Below are 22,244 nucleotides of genomic sequence, written 5' to 3' on the forward strand. Positions count from 1 at the left end.
CAACACTGCTCTGTGATTTATCCTGTTTATTTGGCAGATTTATTTGCCTATTTTTGATATATTTTTGAAAAGAGTGGAGGAGGGTCTGGCTAGTCCACATGGGATACAAAAGCACGTTACTACGTGCTTTGGTTTATTGGCATGGCTTTAAACAAAATAACAATCGCCATGGGTCATCATGGGCCGCTGCAAAATAGACTTAGGAAGGAACTTGTTTTGGTGGAACATGTGTACGTTCAAAAGTTGTTTTAGTCGTGCAACAGAAAACTCAGATTGGACAGATATTCTAGCTAGCTGTCTTGATTTACCTTGCAGAGATCAAAGGAGTAGTTAACCATAGTCCTTATAAATCGACCGGAGTTTAAAATTCCAACACAAAGAAAGCGTAAGGTAACAGACATCCGGTGAAAAGAAGGACATACGGCATATGAAAGGTCGTGGATATAGACTACTCTATTCCTCAACGGATCTTTCCAAGTGAAAATAAAGGCTAAAGGAATAATAATAATAATCAGACGGAAAAAAGGGAGTGTAAACCCGACTGTTAAACAACTGTGTCTACACCCACAAACAGCCCTACACTGACCTGTAGTCGTGTGTTCATCTCCAGGAAGTAGAAGTTCTTTTTAGAATCCACAAGGAACTCCACTGTGCCAGCAGAGGAGTACTGCACAGCCTTGGCCAGCTGCACTGCCTGCTCACCCATCGCCCGCCTTGTCACTGGGTCCAGGAAAGTACTGGAGAGGACACGACACTAGACACTCAAGACTCACCTCAGTGGTACAAATTGGGAGTCTTTTTTCCCCCAAACACTTTAATTTTCTTTTTCTTTTCATGCAGAGATAGAGAGCAGTACAAAAGAGATTAGTACAGATAAAACTACAATGCAACCAGCAATAACCATGACAAATTGGGAGCCTGATAAAAACAAATTATACAGCTTGACATTCCACAAACCTTTTTTTAGATACATACTAAAACCTCACAAATGTAATCATGCAGCCCCCATCGTTGCTGAGTATTGTATGGGTGCAGGGTTTTAAGGTTAACTTGTAATTTTGGTTGCTGATGTTAATTTCTCCCCAATTTCGGATCATATTCCTGCTGCAACAAGTTTGATTGTGTAGTTTTTGGTTTAGAAGCTTTTATTGTTGATTTACCTCGATAGAAAGTGCTGCTATATTGTAATAAAGTTATGTGCATGTACTGTCAATGTGATTGAGTTACCACCGGAGTATGTAGAGTCTCAAATACCACTTGAAAAATATCCCTTTTAAAGTACATTTAGAAAAGATAAAAATGTGCGATTAATTTACGATTAATTGCGAGTTAACTATGGACAATTATCGTGGCCGGGTTGGATCAGTCGGTAGAGCAGGAACACATATACTGAGAGGTTTATGCCTCGACGCAGAGGTCCAGGGTTCGAATCCGACCTGTGACGATTTCCTGCATGTCTTCCCCCTCTCTCTCCCCTTTCTCACCTAGCTGTCCTATCAAATAAAAGCGGAAAAGCCCAAAAATAATCTTAAAAAAAAAACAAACAAAAAACTATGTACAATCATGTGATTAATCACGATTTAAATATTTTAATCTATTGAAAGTTCTAGAAATAATATTTCCAAACATTAACAACGGAATGACGACGTGAATAAGCAAATATTAGAATGAAACTAACTGTTTTCATAGTTTATTGCATTCTTTTTTTTTTTTAACCATATTTTTATTGTTTTTTTGTTTTAGTACAACACCATCCAACACTTAGAACATCATGAACATATGGCAGAAGTGAAAATAATAATTAAAACATTAATAATACTGAAAGGACCAAAATAAGAGAACAAATAAATAAATATAGATAGCAAAAAATAAATAAATAAATCAATCTTGATGTTTACGGTTACAGCGTACATTCCCAAACACAAATCAGAAGTTTTTCATTATCTTATTCTCCCACTGCCTTCTCCATATCTCCACTCCCTAACAGTTCCAGAAATATCTTCCAAATGTTGTAAAATTCAGAAGCCCTCTTTCTAACAATATAGGTCAGTTTCTCAAGAGCCAAACTCGATGTTAAGTTATTTAACCAGTGGTTAAAAGACGGACACCCAACATTCTTCCAACATAAGGCTATACAGCGTTTGGCCTGTAGTAAACAAAGGTCAACTATTTTTCTTTCCTTACAAGATTAAGTACAGTCATCTGGATAAATGCCTAAAATACATAACTTAGGGCAAAAACGTACAGGGGAAGTTCTGATCTGAGATATATACTTTAACACTGAGCTCCAAAATTTTTGAATCTCTTCACATGTCCATAAGCAGTGATATAATGTACCCTGGTGACTATTACACTTATAACATAGATCTAATATATTAGGATCAAATTTATTTAATTGTACAAGGGAGATGTATGTCCGCATTGTCCAATTAAATTGTATCATTCTCAATTGAGTGTTGATGGTTTGAGTGTGTGTTTTTAAACATATTTTGCTCCATTCAATAAGTGAAATATATTCTTGTAAGTCACGTATCCACTTCTGTCTTTTACTATCAGAGTTTTGCTTATGGTTTTCAACCAACATGTTATAAAACCGGGAGACCAGTCTTTTACCAAAACCGTTTTTTGTAACATGTGTTTCTAAGACGGAGAATGTTGCACTGAATTGTTTAAGTGTGCCAGAATGTGTCCCCTGGCAAAAGTATATCATCTACACAAGCAAGTATATATGAAATGTTCATCATAAACGTTGTTGCAGCTTAACTCTCATCTAGGAAAGCCGACAATATGGTGAATAACCACTTCTCCAATAAACAAATTCAGCCTACTTAAAAAGGGCGCGTGGCAGGTTCTCTATGAGGAGTAAATGGAAAAACCCATTACATCTGAGGAGATTGAAGGAATGGTATGAATGCATGAAATAAGCAAAGCAGAAAAGACTCCGCATAAAATGAAACAGCAAAAAAAATAAAATCCTCCTCACATGTGTTGTGTGGCCCATAAAGCCAGCAATTTCAACCTATATCTGTTATAGGCGGATAATAAAGGATTCAGCAGTTCACATTAGTTGCTCTGTGAGTCCTCTGTGTTCTGTAAACCTTGGATGATTTTTTTTGCATCTGCTGGGGTTTCAAACTCATGTGTTTGTCCATCAGACGACACTCGTAGTGTAGCTGGGTAAATTAATCCGTAACGCATGTTCATCAATCTCAGCTGTTGTTTTACCCGGTGAAAACCCCTCCTTCTTCGGTGGAGATCCATCGAAAGATCCGGGAAGAACATGACCTCTTGACCACCGCAGATAACTTTACCTTTGGCCCTGGCTGCTCGCATCACTCAGACTTTATCCTGGAAGTTTAAAAACTTCACAATGAGGACTCTCGGTGTAGTTGACAGATTAGGATGCGTCCGGCTGGGCAACTTGTGCACTCTTTGGACAAGAGGTTGTCTCGGGAATGTCATTGGTCCCAGCGCTTCGGGGAGCCACTTCTCCAGAAAAGCCACCGCATCATTTCCTTCCATCTTCTCCGGCACGTTAACTAGTCACAGGTTGGATCGACAAGAACGGTTTTCAAGCTCGTCGAGTTTGTTCGTGAGGAGAGTCACTTGTTTAACTAGCGCCTCAGACTTGCCTTTCTCTGAGTTAACGGTGTCCTCTACACTGCTAATGCGCACTTCCACCTCATCCATGCGCGTCGAGAAGTCCCTTGTAACGTCCTGAATCGCTTTCAGGACCACATCAATCTTTGTGGAAAAGTCAGTTCTGATCCCGTCGAGTATCTGAATAATGGTGTTTTTCCATTAAATGGTACCTGCTTGACTCGGTTCGCCTGTACTCTACTCACCTCGATGCACTGTGCGTCCATTTTCCATTGCAGATTTTAGTACCACCTCAGCGTGGCTGGTCGTCTATAGTGGTGCCGCAGTAAACTGCCGTGATCTAACGCAACACACACACAGAACGTCGAAGGTGTGTTGTTGTTGCCACAGCCAGAAGACACATTTTGTTTAAAAAAAAAAAAAAAAAAAACACAGCTGGCTAAACTATTTAAAAATGGCAGGTTTGTTCAGGACACCCCTGTCTGTCGCTTTCATGTCACCTTTTGGTATCGGCTCAGCTCCCTTGGAACCTCGACTGAGGTGGTACTAAAAAAAGTACCTGTTAGCAGGTACCAGGTACTTTTTTTCGTAATGGTCGAGTCGAGCAGGTACCGTGTAATGGAAAAGCGCCATAACATCCATATTGTGGGCCGTTCCAGTATCCTCATCCACGTCCAGCACGGGGCTAGCATCACCTGTTGAGTTAGCTAGGCTGTTAGCATCTGAGACGTCGTCTTCCCCACTCGGAGAAGAGTTTGCTTTAGGTTTATTTTGTGCTTTCTTCGCCGGCATATTGTCACGGGTATACAGTAATAAGTCGCCACAAGCAATATTTATCACCGTTCATGCAGTTAAAAGGAAAGTTTACAGGATTTTACTAAAATATCGCCAGGAGCTCACAAAAATACGTGTGCTTAGTTCAGCGCCATAACCACGCCCCCAGTTTATTGCATTCTTAATGAATCAAGAGCACTACATCAACTAAAAATGGGGCAACATTAGAACATTATTGGTATCTACGATGTTGGCTAAGTGGTTCAAGGAAACTACAAGATTTCACATTCAATTTAGCAGTAATGCAGTGTGTGGCTGCAACCGTGCTGATCACAGTCTGGCCCACGTTGATTTAAAATGCGGAGAAAGAGCAGACGCAGTTTCTCACTAACCTGGGAGCTTCTTCCACCACCTTCTGGTTCCTCCTCTGGATGGAGCATTCCCTCTCATTCAGCCACAGAGCATTACCATGTTTATCGGCCAGCACCTACAAGACAAACAGTATTATACAATAAGTAGATCTGACCGGGCAATCTGAATGGTTGGTCGACTAGACATTTTAAATTTGCTCAAATCAGTGTGATAGCACACCCAGAGCCGTTTGAGCCTATGATTTGAGCACACCTTACTCATCAGTAAAATTATATATAATATATTACTCCGCCATTTTTTTCATGTAAACATTCTAAGAGTTAATTCAAAATTCAACTGTGCCGGTAAGTCAGTGACACAGCCCTATGTTAAAAATACCCTACATGTGAAGTTTGCAGACATTGTAGCCAACGATCTATCCATGTAAAAATATTTTCAGCAAATATTTTAGTTACAACACAATTCATCTAGCAAAGCAGCGTTGTGTTTATATGTGCAGTATTGATTTAGTTTGGGAAATCCTACGATCTCTACAAAGCTAACGTTAATGTAAAATTGGCTGGCTGAGGTTGACTCAGCAGGGACTAGAAATCCTCTCTTTTTATATTTGTGAGCAAATTGCCTCACAATATAAATACGGTTTGATTACATCTTTTATTTTGTTATTAGCCAGAACATAGAACACACAATAACTGACCACATGGCGGCGCTATTGGTATCTTGTATTAATGTGTTAAGATTTCAGATTTCAACATTACTCCCATACACTTCCCATTATAATTTTTAATAAAATACATGTATGTCCCAGTCACACTCAAATTGTCAATATTAAATGACATTTTTACATTTACCTGTATCTCAATGTGTCTTGGGTTGTCTATAAACTTCTCAATGAGCAGCCTGTCATCTCCAAAGCTGGATGCTGCCTCCTGGGACGAGAACCGGAAACCTTCCCTGTAACAGTACACATACACACACATATGGCATCAGACATAAAGGTAGCACAAACATCAGTCTTTCCAGTGGCCCAGGACAAGATGATCTCCAAATAGCACCTCTGCTATAATTTTCTCTTTTTCCTTTCTCTGCCTTTTGATGATTGGCCATTTTTTGAAGTTTACTGGCTATTAGATGTTAAACTTTTGATCTTACAGTAACACCAGGGCTATTCAAATTTATTTGGGCCAGATTGTAAAACCATGAAATGGAGATGGGTCAGACATTTTCAGCTGCATATTTAAAACCTGTCTGCTTGCATGACCTTTTTTTTCTGAGCCCACTAGATGACGATCTCTGTTTAATAAAGGGTTGAAAGTTCACTGAAGTTTCTTGAGCCTGTTGCTTCAATCCAAGAGCACCATCTAGTGGGGTTAACAAATATAACTAATGGTTCATAAAGCTTCATTTGTACATCACTAGTGTTCGTCTCTCTGGCTTAGACCCAACTGACAAATATGTGGAATTACTATGTAATTTAAAAAACACAATCATAAACACGCACTGCAACAAAGCACTGCCAGCTGCTTCCTTTTTAAGCATGATTTATGCTTCTTTTTCGTATAGGCTTCACCCTCTAAGCCATGCTATTGGGTTTATCCCTTCGCGCATGCGCAGTCGTGAAGATTTTCTTTCCCGCCCTAGCGTACCGCTCGGGCTTCAACTACGTCCGCAAATACTGTACATAAACAGAGCGGACTCGTTGCTCTGCTCCCACTTTTTCTTCAACAAAGCAGTATGAAGAAGGTTATGAAGACCTCCGGCTACAGCGGCGTCCGCTTCTGCCCCTCCTACGAGACCGGCTACATCTTTTCGCCGGATCTCCACCCCCACTGCGAGACCTGCCTCGGTGCTTCTCACGCCGGCAAGGCTCTCACCTCCGACTCCTCCTGCCCTTTTTGCGCCCGCCTGCCTTCTAAAGAGCTTCAATGGCGGGCAGACGCTTTTCTGGCTTTTGAGGTCGACGGAGAGGGGGACGGCAGCTGGGCAGACCGACGTGACACCGTCGACGCCCTGGAACCGCTGGAAGAGGGCGTCTTCGACGGGCGCGGGTCCGATGACTCGTCTCCCCCGAATGACGATTCCCTCACCGGTTTTCCCTCCTCCCCGCTGGGAGAACTGGAACACGAGACAGGGATTGATGCCTTTCCACTACGGCTCTCCCCGCCTCAGCGGTCTTCCCCTCTGCCACAGGCGGCTCCACCCTCCACCACCAAGGCTCTTTTCTGGACCTGCCGGACATCATTAAAAAGGCAGCGGACCAGAGAGGCATAGCGCTCCCGGCGGAGCTTCCAGCCCTAACTCGCGGCCTCTTGAGCGGTGACGTCCACTCCCAGGAACCGCCGTCCAAACGGGCTCCACTCTGGCCGCGCTTCACGGAGCTTCGGCCATTCGTGGAGGAGGCTCTCTCTCAGCCCGGGGAAACTGAGGGCTCCAGTCTCTCGCTATGCCCCGCTCACACGGGTTCATGGCGACACAGAGGCAGGCTTCCCTTCGGTCCCCCCCCCTGGAGCAGAGCCTGGTGTCGATCCTGCTCCCGAAGGCTACTTTTTTTGGCCACCGGAAGCCGACCCCCCCGTCCCCCCAGGATCAGGTTTGCGCCCAGGTTACTGACCGGTCACACCAATGTGCGGCCCAGGGCTTGGTGGCGCAAAACAACATCGCCTTGCTAGCCTCCGCCGTCTCCGCCATGGCCACCAACCCGGAGGCTCTTCCTCCGGAGCTAGCCACGGAGATTGGCAAAGCGATGACCGCTATCCTCACCCTCACCACGGTGGCGTTGTCGAGGATCCAGGCGTGGCAGACTGTGGCCCAGCGAAATATCTGGCTCCACATGTCACAGCTACCCACAGAGGTCAGACGTGAGCTTCTGTACGGCCCCATAGCTCCCGATGGGCTATTTGGGCCTCGCTTACAGACAGCCACGTCCCACCTTCACCAGGCGACCGAGGAAGCTGAGCGGCTACGGTGGCTTGGCTCCTGGAAAGCGGCTCCCCATCAGCAGCGCCACCGCTCCACCAACCGCCATAAGAGGAAACGCCCCACAGCCTCTGCTGCGGCTGCACCCTCCCAGGCTTCGACCTCCCCTCCTCCGCCTGCCCCCCCACAGCGGCAGCCGGCCCCTGACCGACCGGTTTCACGGGGCCGAAGGACCATGAAGGTGGCTCCCACCTGGTCAAACCCGCCCCCGGAGCCACCCAGCAAGCAGCGGCGATGGTGGCAATGACGGGGCGCGGGGAACGTCTGTCCCTCCACGGTTGGAAACTGGAAACACAACGGCCCTTTTAAGGGCCACTCCAGTCTTTCTAAAGAGCAGTTTCCCTTCAACCGATTAGCCCTTGTTCCCACTGAATATTACGCCGATGTCATGACCGATGTTCCCCACACAAGCACACACCAGGTCACCGCTGCTCGCGGAGCTCCACCGCTCTCTCACTATGCAGACAGCGGGAGAATACGCTAACTCGCTACAATTAGCGCCGCTCAGTTATCCTCCTCCCCCCGGCTATGCCAGCGGGATGAGGACAACGATAACCCGCCACCCTTTCGACAGGGCCCTACCATGGGCTGGGCGACACGATCTACTCATGTCTCGCCCAGCGGCGGGACAGGCTCTGCGCTTCTTTCTAGCTATGTCTGTGAACAACACAAAGACATGCACGCGCCCACTCTCAGAGCACAGCGCGGCATGGATCAGGCTGACACGGCTGACATCACGAGGCTACACACTCCAGTTCGCCTCCCCCCCGCCTCGCTTTGCGGGCATATTGGAGACAACCGTGTCATCCCGGGCAGAATCAGACGCCACTGCACACTGTGGCAGTTCTGCAGCACCTGCAGACACTGAGTTTAGCCATAAACTGGCAGAAAAGCTCATTGGTTCCCACACAATCGATAGTTTATCTGGGCGTAGTGCTAAACTCGATTGTTATGAGGGCCAGGCTGTCAACACCAAGGTAAGACGCGCTGCTCTCTCTCCTGTCGCGCACCACGCCACGCGCAAAGGTGTCAGCGCTGTCCGTCATGCGCCTTCTGGGCATGATGTCCGCGGGCTACATGGTGGTCCCCCTGGGGCTTCTCCACATGAGAAAAATCCAGAGGTGGTTCCTCCATCAGCGTCTCGACCCCATACTTCACAAGTGGCGAATGCTGATCATTCCTCCTTCCCTGCAGTCAGACCTGTCATATTGGGGGAACCCCCAGACCTTGTCAGCTGGGGTTCCCCTGGGCAAGGTGACGGCATACGTGACGGTGTACACGGATGCGTCCCTCACTGGCTGGGGGAGAATGGCCACCCCCCCCTCTCCCACACATAAACTGCCTGGAGCTGTCCATGGTACTGAAGGTTTTGAAACACTTTGCCCCGGTGGTAGCAGGGAGACATGTTGTCGTACAGACAGACAATGTTACTGCAGCAGCATTAAATCGCCAGGGCGGCGTACGTTCGGCCCGGCTATTGGAAATAGCCAGGAGCCTTCTGCTGTGGGCACACAGTCACCTGCTGTCCCTCAAGGCTGTCTACATCCCCGGGATACTAAACCGGGCGGCAGACCTAATGTCGAGGGGAGGGCCCTCTCACAATGAGTGGAAATTGAATCCCACTATTGTTCAGAAGCTGTGGAGCAGGTTCGGGAAAGCGGAGGTGGATCTGTTTGCCTCACGAGAAAACACACAGTGCACTCTGTGGTTTTCCTTGAGCACACGAGACAATCAACCCTCGGTGTGGACGCTTTCTCCCACCACCCAGAACCCTCCTATACGCTTTTCCCCCGGTCCCTCGGATTCCTCGTCTCCTGGAACGCATCCAGGAGGAGAATCTGTCGGTCATCTTGGTGGCACCGGAGCGCACCAGCGCATCCTGGTTCCCAACACTGGTCCAGCTGCTGGCGGGTCCCCCCTGGCAATTGCCGTGGCGCGAGGACGCCCTGTCACAGCTGGACAGCGCGATATCCCACGATAACCCAACGACTGTGGGGCTGGCTGCTGAGCGGGAACGCTTGTAGAGGTTAGGCTTGCCTCCTGCTGTGGTGCGCACTATTCAGAGCGCGAGAGCCCCCTCCACAACAGCGTGTTACGCGACGTGTTGGTTCACTTTCCAGCGCTGGTGCACGGAGAGGGAAACAGACCCCATATCGTGTTCCCTGCCTCTTGGACTTATCTCCAAACATTGGTAGATAACGACCTGGCTCCGTCCACAGTCAAAGCCTACGCAGCGGTCATTTCATCCTGCCACGAAGGCTATGGAGAGAGGACTGCTTTTGCGCACTCCCTAGTAAAGCGTTTTTTGAAAGGGGTCAGACGACAAAAACCCGCCGTGCGCTCTCTCACTCCCCAATGGGATCTGGCCCTGGTGCTTCGAGCTCTGGGGAAGCCTCCTTTCGAGCCCTTGGCACAAGCCTCTCTCAGGTTGCTGTCCCTAAAAACGGCGCTTCTCCTTGCCCTGACGTCAGCCAAGCGAGTGAGCGACTTATGTGCGCTGTCAGTTTCGCCGTCCTGTCTCTCCATTAGAGGGTACCGGAGTGCAGCCACCCTACAGCCTAACCCTTCTTTCACACCAAAAATGTTAACAAATTCCTTTCGGTCAAAGGTTTTTTCCCTCCAGGGTTTCCCCCCCCCCCCTCATAACAATGACGTGGAGGAGGTTTCCCACCGACTATGCCCGGTGCGTGCGTTATCACAGTACGTTTTACGCACGGCGGACACAGCAGCTGTTTGTACACTCCCAAGGAGCGGCCCTGTCAAAACAGCGTCTGTCTCACTGGCTGTGTGAGGCCACCCAGGCCTATAACACGGAGGGGGCGGAGCCCCCCCAGGGCATCCGGGCACATTCTACAAGGGCACTATCGGCATCAACAGCTCTGTTCAGAGGCATGTCAGTAGCCGACATCTGCGCAGCGGCCTCTTGGGCATCCTCATGACCTTTCATCCGTTTCTATTTGCGGGATATGTCCGAGCCCTCTCTGACTCACTCGGTCAGAGAGGGCTAGGGCGGGAAAGAAAATCTTCACGACTGAGCATGCGCGAAGGGATAAACCCAATAGCGTGGCTTAGAGGGCTACGCCTATACTCATAGAATCTGGAGTTACAATAATGTAACTATCATTCTGCGTTAAATCTATGGCGTGGCTACGTACATGGAAACACGGACCCTACACCGTAGCCTGACATGCACCTCGCGAAAAATGTAACTACACGTCGCAGCGACGCTTGTTGCATCCCCCCCCCCCGACTCATTTCCTGGTTCTCCTTCTCCATACACAACATGAAATCAAGGAGAGGGTTAACTTTTCCTGCTACCGATTTCCCATCGTGGTCACTTTGTTTCTCCCACTTTGCCTCGGAGTCGGTACTCGCCGTCACTCTCTCAATTGCTCTACCACACACTCCCCACGTGCACACACACATGCCGGCCCTGCTGTTCTCTTAACGAGATCAACGCAGACACCAACGCACAAGTATAAACTTCAGGCCACTTACTTACTCCTTTTGACGCCCATGTTAATCAGTTGGGCTGTTCAGACAGACAGGAAGTGCTGCGGCTGACTTGTCCATCTGCAGCGACTGGTCTATTTTCTCCACGCATCATGAGCGAAACGGACAAGACAACACACTGACAATCTTTTATAAATGATAAAGGATAGCCTATATTATAGCTATAAAATACAAAATATCTGATTAGCCACTCTAAGGTTGCTTCTAGGCCAGATGTAGCCCGGCCGCCAACTGAATAGGCTGGGACTAAACCATTTTTTGCATTATAGGGAGGGAAAGTGAAATTATTTTCGTCCACTATGTCAATGAAAATAAGGAAGATAAAGAATAACAATTTTGTGTTACCTAAAAATACTATATAAAAGTCTTCATATGTCAAATATGTATTTTTGAAACATTATTCCAGCAGATTATTTAAAGGTTAGAGTGCCCTTTTGGGCTCTCCCTTGACCCCCGATAGCAACAACAGTAGGAAAGAAAAGTAGCCGAGGTCTTGGAAGTAGGAGTAGACAGTGACAGCAGGGAGTTGAAGGGGATGATTAACAAGGCAAAGTAGTAACTGTAGAAGTAGCGTAAGGAGAGTAAACAGAAAGTGTTGATTTCATGGCATTTCAAACAGTTAAAGTAAAAAATAAGCTGCATGAGTAGTTATTTTGTATGTATTTGCAATACAAGGTTTTGCAGTAGTATCTAAGGTTTAGCAGTTTAAGTCATACAGTATTTGTAGAAGCAAATTAAGTCCTCTACTTTTTGTTTAAGAAGAAATTGTTTTCATTAATAAAGTTGTTTAAAAAAAAAAAAAAAAAAAAGAGTAGATAGTTAGATAATGTACATTGAGGGGGTGACAGAAACAGAGGAATACAATACCTTGTCTCCTCAGCATTCCAAGCAATCCTCATTCCTTTCCCTCCTCCTCCTGCAGATGCTTTGATCATCACTGGGTAGCCTAGCAACAACACAAAGGCCCTGTTCAGACATGGCATTAAAATGCGTCCTGGGTGATCCGATCACAAGTGGACAGCTCTCAGTACGCGAGTTCACACCTGGCATTAGAATGTGCCTCCACTAGGCTTGCTAAGGTAGTCGTGTTATACGGTGGTCGGCCATAAGATTACAAATACACAGATTACATTACATGCCCACTTTCGTTTTGCTTTTTTTATATAGGAATAAACCCATTCAACTAAATTATCGAAAAACTGTATAAAATAAACCAAACTTCTTTATATAGTAATTAGTATATTTCTGAATCATTCTGCTACAATAATACAACAGTTAATTGCCTGACATAAATGTCCCTTACAAGTGTACGTAGAACATTTCTGCAATAGAAGAGCTGAGTGGGAACGGAACACACACACACAACTTACCAATGTCCTGTGCGATCTTCACAGCTTCCTCAGCAGTCTGACACAGAGAAGGGTTTATGGTTACTGATGAGGAACCAAGGCATTACTGACAACTATGCAGTAATTGTCTCATCCATGCTTTGAACTGGCTTGTATGGTTATACATACAAATTGTTTGTCTGGAGGCTAATTGATCCTAATGGTGAATGAAAATGTTGTACCACACCATCTTGAAAGTTATTTGTATGTGATGACTGTTGTGTTTTTCTAAATTTCTTGTTTTTGGTAAAAATGTTTTGTGCCCAAGTTAAATGACAAAAATTCTTATTGTTGAAACAGGAAACAATTAATCATACTTTTGGTATTGCCAATTACTGTCTGTAAAAAAATTATACCGATTTAAAAAAAAAAAAAAAAAAAAAAAAAGCAGTGTGGCCCATAAAGGGAACATTCCTCTACTGCACGTTCTTGTTGCATACATGCATTGCTGTGTACTGTATGTGTGCCCATACCTTGACGACTCCATCATATCCTGGGATAGTGTTGACGTTTGCAGCCTTAGCGATCAGCTTGCTCTCAATTTTATCCCCCATTGCCATTATAGCATGGGTGTCTGGGCCAATGAATGCCACGCCTTCTGCAGCCTAGTAATAAAAGAATTCTACCATGAAATTTACCATATCAGGCTTATAATACTACATAGAGAACAAATAGTCCCACCCCCACTGCTGGGCTAGCTCCACTAGCAGCACAACATGTTTGCACTTAGTAAATCTATCATCCAACTTCCTAAAAAAGATGAAACATAATAGTGAGGTTTATTGTCCATGTTTTTAGTCACTACTATTGCAATTGCCAGTAAAACTTTAGCCTGTTTTTTTAAAGCAATAGTTCAACATTTTAGTAAATACACTTATTTGCTTTCTTTCAGAGTGAAACTAAAAGATCAATCTCATGTCTGTGTGTGTAGTACAGCTAGAGTCAGGAAAACTATTCCTTCAAACACAAATGCATACACTTTTATTTTAGCATTTAATAACAATTAAAGTATTGTAAAAACCTGACTGGAGGTGGTTTTGTAAATGCTAACAAAATAACTGATCTAATGTGGAAGAAAATACAAGAAATCATTCTTACCACAGGCAATACAACTTTTTAACACTTCATCACTGAGTGTTAGATAAGACGCATATTCATCACAATACTGCACTAAGTGCAAATTGCACAAACATAGGTTTTACTTACATCTTTATAAATAATATTTAAGTAGTTGTACATTTTTATTCCATACTTGTATATATGTTTGTACAATCTTTCCTGTATTGTATATTTTTATCTTTATTTTTTGTATTCTATCCTATTTATTAATAATTAATATTCTACATATTTCGTGAATTCGGGTACATTTAATTAACCTAAAATTATAAGGTTTTTGTCTTCCGGCAGTACCCCAGGGGCCGCTGCACACACAGAGAGCCAGTGATAAGAGCAGGCGGGTGTGTGTCAGATATGTGCAGAGCACCGGAACACCAACACATCCTCAACAGTATAATAATAACATCCAAAACACAGGATTCAATCTCAATGGTTTCTATGACATGAGAAATACTTTCAAAAAATACTATAAATACAAATATGGTGAAAATACACAGACCGTACACAAACTTGTTCTTGGTGTGAATGGCCCTTTATCCTCCACAGTTGAACAAGCCTCCACATCCCTAATCCATACTTTCATTACACATTTGTGGATCATTCATTAACACAAATATTTCCTGTTAATGATACTAAAATAAATCATAAATAGGTCAAAGACTGTCAATACATCAGCAACAAATGCATGTCTTACCCCCAAAGCAGTAATCAATTACCTTGGCATTTGTTTGTCATTGATTCATTTTGAACTCATTGTAGTAAAGTGTGTGATAAAAGAAAATAAGTGTGTGTGTAGCTGATTCTACATTTTACTCACCAGTCGCTTTGCAAACTCTTTGTTTTCAGAGAGAAACCCATAGCCAGGATGAACCTTCAGAGAAAGAAGAAAGAACTTCATCGGATTTGTTTCCAAGGCTTTAAAACACAAAGCTACAGTATAGCTTTACACTGGCGATTCTGTTGTTGTTAGTCTGCTTTACAAAGATGAGTCTGCTTTTTAGACAGGGGTCAAGCTTCTCAACTCAAGATCAGTACAAGCAAAATGAAGGACATGCTGATTGATTTTTAGAGAGAAAAAAAACACCCACTTCATCTCAGACTGTCATAGCAGATAACACAGTGGAGATTGTTAATACCTACAAATACATGGGCGCAATCCTCTATATATTACATTACATGTAATTTAGCTGGCGCTTTTATCCAAAGCGACTTCCAATTCAGTGAGAGGAAGCGGAACATGTTTTTAGTGGTGGGGGAAACCAGAGCACCCAGAGTATAGAATACCCCATGCAGACACGGGGAGAACATGCAAACTCCACATAGAAAGGCCCGGGACGACCTGGGTTCGAACCTGGTACCTTCTTGCTGTGAGGCCACAGTATATTTTTCTATATCATTTCTATCTCAATGATGGAAAAAAAACAGTGGCCGAACTGCATAACAGCAATATTTACGTCCTGATCCTTGTCCGTTCTTAGCGCTATGTCAATTTTGCACTCATGTTCTTAATAAAATGAGAAAAAGTCAAGTATTTAATTCACAAAAGGAGTATACAAAAATAAGCTTCACCATGTGGTTATTTCATATAGACTATTTGTTGAATTACCAGAAAACATCATTCATCATAATATTCTTCTTCATAATATTCTTATCAAGATATAGAAGGACTTAAATCGAAATAGAATATTTTGGCCAAATCGCCCAGCACTACTACAGCTCCGTGCTTTTCAATAACGTATTGAGTGCTTCACATGAAAACTGACATAATTATTGCAAAATATGATGGATAATACTGGTAACATTATGTGCACCGAGTGCTTCAAAATAGACATAGAATGAACATAAAAACAGGCTGAGAATGCCTTAATTAATGCAAAATAAGATGGAAAATAAAATGGTGATGAAGTAATATTTTCTACTGGGTTGTCCACGTTTATAGAGCCTGCATGCAACAACACGGTAAGGTTGCACGGGACGAAGTATCCAGATGCCCTTTTTGTAGTCCACTTTCAGAACATTGTAGTTCACCACAGCAGACCCATGTCAATACTTGTTGTTTATAGTGTCTTTGTTGGTGCCGTATATTTCTTGTTATTGATAGTGTTTTGTTGTTGTTTAGGTACAGTACAGTTTTTATGTTGCACTAGAATTGCACACCTCTTGACACAGCTCTGTGAAATGCGATGCAGTCACATGATTCACTGTTTAGAGGACCTACATGTTGTCTTAATTAGGGTTGGGTACCTTTCGCATCTGAACCAATATCAGTACCGATACCGGTACCTGAAATTCGGTTCCCGGTACCCAACATTACTTTTTTTCGGTACTTTCCCTCTGTAATTACAAAAAAATTATTTCAGTTGTAAAAATAATTCCAAACCTATTTATCCTATTTACTTAGAACATTATGTTATTTATTTTGAATATTTTACACTGACAGAAATTAATTAAAAATAAAACCCCTCCCTCTCTCCTCCCAAACCCATCCCTACATCCTATTAAATTGAATATTTATTCAACTTTTAGCTTTTCTAGTTTTCAAAAACTGTAACCACACTTGAAACCACTTTATCGGCATTGCCGTGACTCACTGTGACTTCAACAAAACTGCAGAGCCGACGTAGTTTTGCTCCGTCCGCACCTGTGTGTGTGTGTGTGTGTGTCGGAGCTCCGCTCTCTGTCAACATACAGAGAGGACAGACAAGCTTGCGCTTACGCGCTCTCAGGTACCGAAATTTGGCACCGTTTGACTTTACGTGAACCAATACTCGGTAATACCGACGTGATTCGGTCGGTACTGGTAAAAGTACAGGGTTCGGTACCCAACCCTAGTCTTGATGAACATGTGTATCAAGTACACAGAGTGTATTGCATGTCGCCTACCACAGTCACATAATGTAACAAGAGCCATGTAAATGCTTACAGCTTGTGCTCCAGTCGCTCTGATGGCGTCCATGATGGCATCCATGTTCAGGTAGCTCTTACTGGTGGGGGCGGGGCCAACACACACTGCTTCATCAGCCATCTTTACATGAACCTAGATACACACATACACAGGGAAGTTCAATCCAGATCAAGTGAGAAAGACACATCGAACATGGTTACCAGCTATTCCAACTGTTTATGAGCCCTGAAGCCTCCAAAACAACAATCCAATATGTCCCCACCTTATATAGTTAGGTTTCAACAGAAACTCTGGGATTTGTGTTATAAAGATGTATTTCATGTGACTGTATGTAGGCTATGTGTTAGAGGTCAGAGCCCCTCCCTTATTTCTTCTTCGGTGGTCCTGTGACTGTAAATCCCTTGTGCTCCCTTTCCCTCTCCCCTTTTGTAATACCGTTTGGGAGAGGTGAGTGTAATTTATTTTTGGCTCATTCATTACTTGAATTCATTCCATTATTTTGTTTATATTTTTGATCCCCATAATTTTATAATGTCTGTCCCAACCTTTCTACATCTTGATTTCAACAGACTTGTCACTTTATTGTTGTTTTACAAGTTTTTAAGAGTTAGTGTAGCTAGCTTAAATTCGCAAAGCAAAGCAAAGCTAACTTCGGTTTTGTATATGTGTTAATGTGTGTATTGTAGAAGTTGGATCGGGCCATTCTGATGTATGACGAGGTCTGTTTATTCATGTTTGTCACCAGGTACGTTTTTACTGTATAAAACATTGCTGTATTATTGTATTACGTATATTATTTCTGTCGATTGTTAATATGCCCCTTTTTGTAATACCGTTTGGGAGAGAAGTTGGAGCGGGCTGTTCTGATGTATGACGAGGTCGGTTTATTAATTTTTGTCACTAGAATAAACGGACATCATCCTAAAGAGATCCTGGTGTCACGGTGTGGTGAATAAAATATAACGTTACACAATGCAGAAGTCCACCGGTTACACATACCAGGCTTAAAAACAAGTAGATGTTAGCAAGAATTTCCTGGGAAATACAGGATCCTTAATTTTTAACACTGGATGAAAACAGATGGAAACTCACAGCACTGGAGTCTACATCACTGTGAACAGCTACAGTCTGGATGCCCATCTTATGACATGTCTTCATCACCTGATGGAAAAACACAACATTAACAACTCATGCTTTGCTCTATGGTCAATGACAAATACAATGCTGAGAATTACCGTATATAGGTACAGTTTGCTATGTGTTAAGGTGGAAATGTACTATTAACAAAAATCAGCAAAAAAAAAAAAAAAAAGGAGCAAAGCCAAGTTTGTGGTTAAACATGTTCATAATTCTGCCCTTACAGAAATTTTTTTACAAGCTCCTCCATCTGGGGTGGTGTGAGGTGAAGCTCCAGTGAGTGTATGTCTTTATGTGTTGGACAGAAATCCAACACCAGTTTCAGTTGGATTTCATTTACAGTGCATGTCTGTGTCAGCCAGTCTTACCCTGCAAGCAATCTCTCCTCTGTTGGCAATGAGGATCTTATCAAAGGTCTGTGGAAAGAAACAGCAGACCGATTAGCTGTTTATCAATGACACAACAAGGACTTTCTTCACTCTACCTGTTTGTCATAGAGAAGACTAGCAAACTCTCTTTACACCCTAACTCTGGAGCAAGGCATTTTATTTCAGCAATCACACCCATTCTTACCAATGTCGCACATAAATCACATCTTGTCTCACAATGTCCAAATTTTGACTTTTTTTTCAGTGTTAACAGCTGCTTGTTGAAAACATCCAATACAGTCAAACAGGGAGAAGGAGTGTTATGCATTACCTTTTCACTGGGACTGTGGACGGTGGAATATTGAGCGTTGCAGTGCACTGCACAGCCTCCTGACTGGAATGAGGCATACTGCAAAACACATACAAATACATTAGGCTACTAAATAATGTCATATTCAATTAGGGTTGCTGTATGCGGTATGTGTAACTATTTCTAATTATGCATATCAATTCCCATTTTATTTCTGTGACAAACTCTATGAACAAATACATATGCATGAAAAACTACCTTTATTTCCGGCAGATTCCGGCTGGTAAATGATAAATTAGGATGTTTTGTGGTGTGATGACTTTGTTGGTAAAAGTAATTTATTAATTTATCTCAGTCAGGGTCTGAAATTATCACCCGCCAAATGCGAGTAAATGGTTGGTAGTGGCAGGCAAAATTATCAGGCCATCCGCCCCTTTTGGCATATAGGAAAAAGTGTTTAGTAAAGTTAGCGTCTGTCTGGATAAAGCTATAAATTTGAAAGACGCTCGCAACTGCTATATAAAAGCAACGCTATTGGCTGTAGAACCTTATTTGTTTGGTTGACATAAACAAATTGGCCCCTAGAAAGCCACAGTGTAATTCAAACACTATAATTAACCATGCACGTAATGACAAAAAATGCCTGCCACTGTCACAGGCAGTGAAAAAAGTTCATTTCAGATCCTGAACTCAGTACACAGTAGCCTTAAACAACTTTAACAGTGGTTTTGCATATTGCACTAATTTTACTAATCATTTTATAAACCAAGCTACTGTGTGTTAGGATTTCAAGTGTAACACCTGTCCCATGTAGGAGTCTCTATGTAGTAGTTCCCATAGGAAGGCGCCTGGGTTCTCTGTTTTTACTTTAGATGGCGCTATTACCGGTACTAACTAATGCTTGTTAGCAATCTATGTTTCTCAATAATATTAAAATAACTGGCGGTGCCTCCAATATGAATTAGGTAAGTTTTGTGTTAACTTTGATGATTACTCTTTTAAATTGTAACTCAGAATGAAACCTCATGTACCAAAATCTAAGACCCAACAAGTATACTTTAAATACAATAACCCAGATAAGGGAATTTATTTAGTTAAAGTACAAAAATAATATGAAAACACATTTATGGTGTATTAGAAAAATAAACACAAGTGAGGCCAATATAAATAAACAAAAGTACTCCCTCTTTTTTATGAGACACAAAATAATATGTTGCCTCAATATAGCTTTCAGTGTATACTATAAATTGTTACCTCTGCTTAGGTTTCAATAAAATAAATGCAAAAACTCTTTTGACATGCAAACCTGTCTTCCATTCCAGGCATCATGTTTTATTTGCTCTGGCAGATGTGTCTGGTCCCCCTTCCGCTTTGAACAGATTTCCTTCTGATGGGCAAATCACAAGCGTTTATTTAATACGGGGCATGTTTGAGATTATTTCTGTTTAGAGGAGCACCAATGAGGCATTTTCAAAAACAACCAAAATGGCTGCAGCTGATGTGGAACTTTCTGTGGAAGCTGCTATTGCATAGCCTGACATCCCAAGACCAAATTGCAAATGCATGTGCCAGAACAAATAAAACACAAGCTTGCAGATTCATCTTGTTCCCAGGCAAATTATCACATTTTAATGGCAAAAACGGGAACACTTCGCAGACACATTGATCCTATGAGATAAGCATGTCTGCCAATTTATTTTCATAACATACAGAAATGAAAACCAATGGGTGCTTGGACCATGGATGTATAAAAAAAAACTAGATACAGATTTCGAGGCAGAGCTCTGCTCATTCCTATGAGAGTTGCTGAGTGGCAGATGAACATAGATAAATTATAAGAACTGGATACAGAATTCGAGGCCAGTCATTGCTCAGTGGCATATGAAACCATCATGGAGCTAAAAATTACCCGGATAATCAGCACTACTTCTGCACTATGGGGCCCATAGAGCAGGCGCACTAGAGACCTTCGCCAGCCGAGCCGACTACTTCCGGTTTAGTGCTCCACTAAACTTCTAAACTTTCCAAATGTTATCGGACCAGATGCATCATATTCTGATAGTGAAACAAGTCATTTCACAGGGGGTTGTGATGCTCAAAAAAAATGATCCACTAATTTACATCTGTAAATTAGTGGATGTAAATCTATGGGGAAAGTCTTTTTGGGCCATAGAGCATTACGGTCGGCCCGGGAGTTGCAATTCCACCACCTGCCCGCTATGTTCGATTTGCTTCAAAGCCCGGCATGGAGCAGGACTTATTTTTACAGTATATGGAGCAGGTGTAATAGAGACCTCGGCCGGCCGAGCCAGCTACTTCTGGTTTAGCGCTGAGCTTACTTTAAAAAGGGATTAAACGATTCATTTTCTTCTAGACTTTCCAAATGTTATCGGATAGATCAAATTCTGATAGTGAAACAATCATTTCGCAGGTGTTGTGATGCTTGAAAAAATGTATTCACTGATTTACGGATGTCGCTTTCACCATGAAGGTCTATAGGAATGGCATCACGTGAAGGACACAGAAGTTGCAATTCCACTGTTTGGCCGCGGTGTCAAACTGACTTCAAAGCTTGACGCACTTCATGGGGGCCTGGCTTGGACCAGAATGAAAAAATGAGGTTCAGGTTGTATCAAGTGTGAAAGCACTTGTAATATACTTTAATACAAAAACAAGTACTAAAGTTGCACTGTGCCACCTGATTATATATGTAGTAGAGCTTGATGGAGTGACAAGAAAGAAATGTGACATTTTGTATGAATGAAAAATCAACAAACAACTTTGTGAGTGAGGCACAAGCCTTGAGGCACAAGCCTTGAGAAAATTACCGAGTTGTAACCAAACAGAAGCAAAGTGGTTTGTACAGAACAATAGTTTTCAAACCATTTAACGTGCCTTTATTCATTTGGAATGCAGAATAATTAACATGCACACATGCTCTTACTCAAACCTCCCTTACAATGAAGGCTCAGTGTTAGAATGAAAAAGCTATGCTATGTTTGAGTGAACCAGTTTGCTTAAAATTTTGCTCCTAATGTGTTTTTTGTTTATAATTGTGTACCAAAAGTATCACAAGCAGGTGGCCACTAGGGGCCCCCTAGTGGACTGATCCGGTGAAACATAAGACCTTAGAGGACCCAGTCAGAACAAGTTAAAGCCGCAGCCTGGACCCCTTGAAAGAGATCCAGCGATGTCTTGCTAAGTAAATAAAATGCAATTACAGTTGTTTAAATACGATATAACGTGTGAATGTTCAGCACCATCGTACCAGAACCTGTTTTATACACACATTTGGAGCACAGCCTGTCTGTCAAAGTCAGGCTGGATTCAGTCTCTTTCTGGCTAAAAAAAAAAAAACACCATTATTTATTTGTCAAGCTTTTGGCAGCATACGTTTTTCCAATTTTAGCAATGCGGTTTTTTCGCTTATTATCTCATCTAAGGACGTTCCATGTTTGGTTTATCTTTATGCCTGTTCCATCAAGAACGTTCAGGACTGTCCTACTTGTCATTAGCAGGTGTTGGACTTATGCTAACAGCTATCATGTCATTCTGCTGATAGTAAACACACGGCTGTCAGTTTGGTCAACGAGCTCGCACTTTGCACAGTCACACTGTGAACAGCTCACCTCTACAGCAAAAAGTGTGAACAGCTCACCTTTACAGCAAACAGCAGCCTGTTCAGTGATGGAGAGACCCTGTGCGCCGCCATGTTGCCAAACTGTGACGGTGACGGTTAATGACGTATTAGCTTTAAAGAGACCAGATTGGTGGAAAGAGAGGCG

At 43.0% G+C, this 22,244-nt stretch overlaps 1 protein-coding gene across 1 annotated transcript in view; it reads right to left on the bottom strand.

The window, feature by feature from the left end:
* pcca (propionyl-CoA carboxylase subunit alpha) overlaps nucleotides 1–22,244 on the bottom strand; it is a 35,850-nt gene extending 13,606 nt beyond the window's left edge. Inside the window, exons 1-12 of the mRNA XM_031313787.2 lie at nucleotides 22,118–22,244; nucleotides 18,481–18,558; nucleotides 18,150–18,197; nucleotides 17,737–17,805; nucleotides 16,663–16,776; nucleotides 14,557–14,610; nucleotides 13,097–13,228; nucleotides 12,606–12,642; nucleotides 12,103–12,181; nucleotides 5,598–5,700; nucleotides 4,767–4,861; nucleotides 587–737 (exon numbers count right to left, since the gene is read on the bottom strand). Of these exons, the coding sequence (XP_031169647.1) occupies nucleotides 587–737; nucleotides 4,767–4,861; nucleotides 5,598–5,700; nucleotides 12,103–12,181; nucleotides 12,606–12,642; nucleotides 13,097–13,228; nucleotides 14,557–14,610; nucleotides 16,663–16,776; nucleotides 17,737–17,805; nucleotides 18,150–18,197; nucleotides 18,481–18,558; nucleotides 22,118–22,171 (1,014 nt within the window). The 5' untranslated portion in view covers nucleotides 22,172–22,244. The remainder of the gene's footprint in view (nucleotides 1–586; nucleotides 738–4,766; nucleotides 4,862–5,597; nucleotides 5,701–12,102; nucleotides 12,182–12,605; nucleotides 12,643–13,096; nucleotides 13,229–14,556; nucleotides 14,611–16,662; nucleotides 16,777–17,736; nucleotides 17,806–18,149; nucleotides 18,198–18,480; nucleotides 18,559–22,117) is intronic.

This window comes from Sander lucioperca, chromosome 15, assembly GCF_008315115.2.
Source record: "Sander lucioperca isolate FBNREF2018 chromosome 15, SLUC_FBN_1.2, whole genome shotgun sequence".
Taxonomy (NCBI): domain Eukaryota; kingdom Metazoa; phylum Chordata; class Actinopteri; order Perciformes; family Percidae; genus Sander; species Sander lucioperca.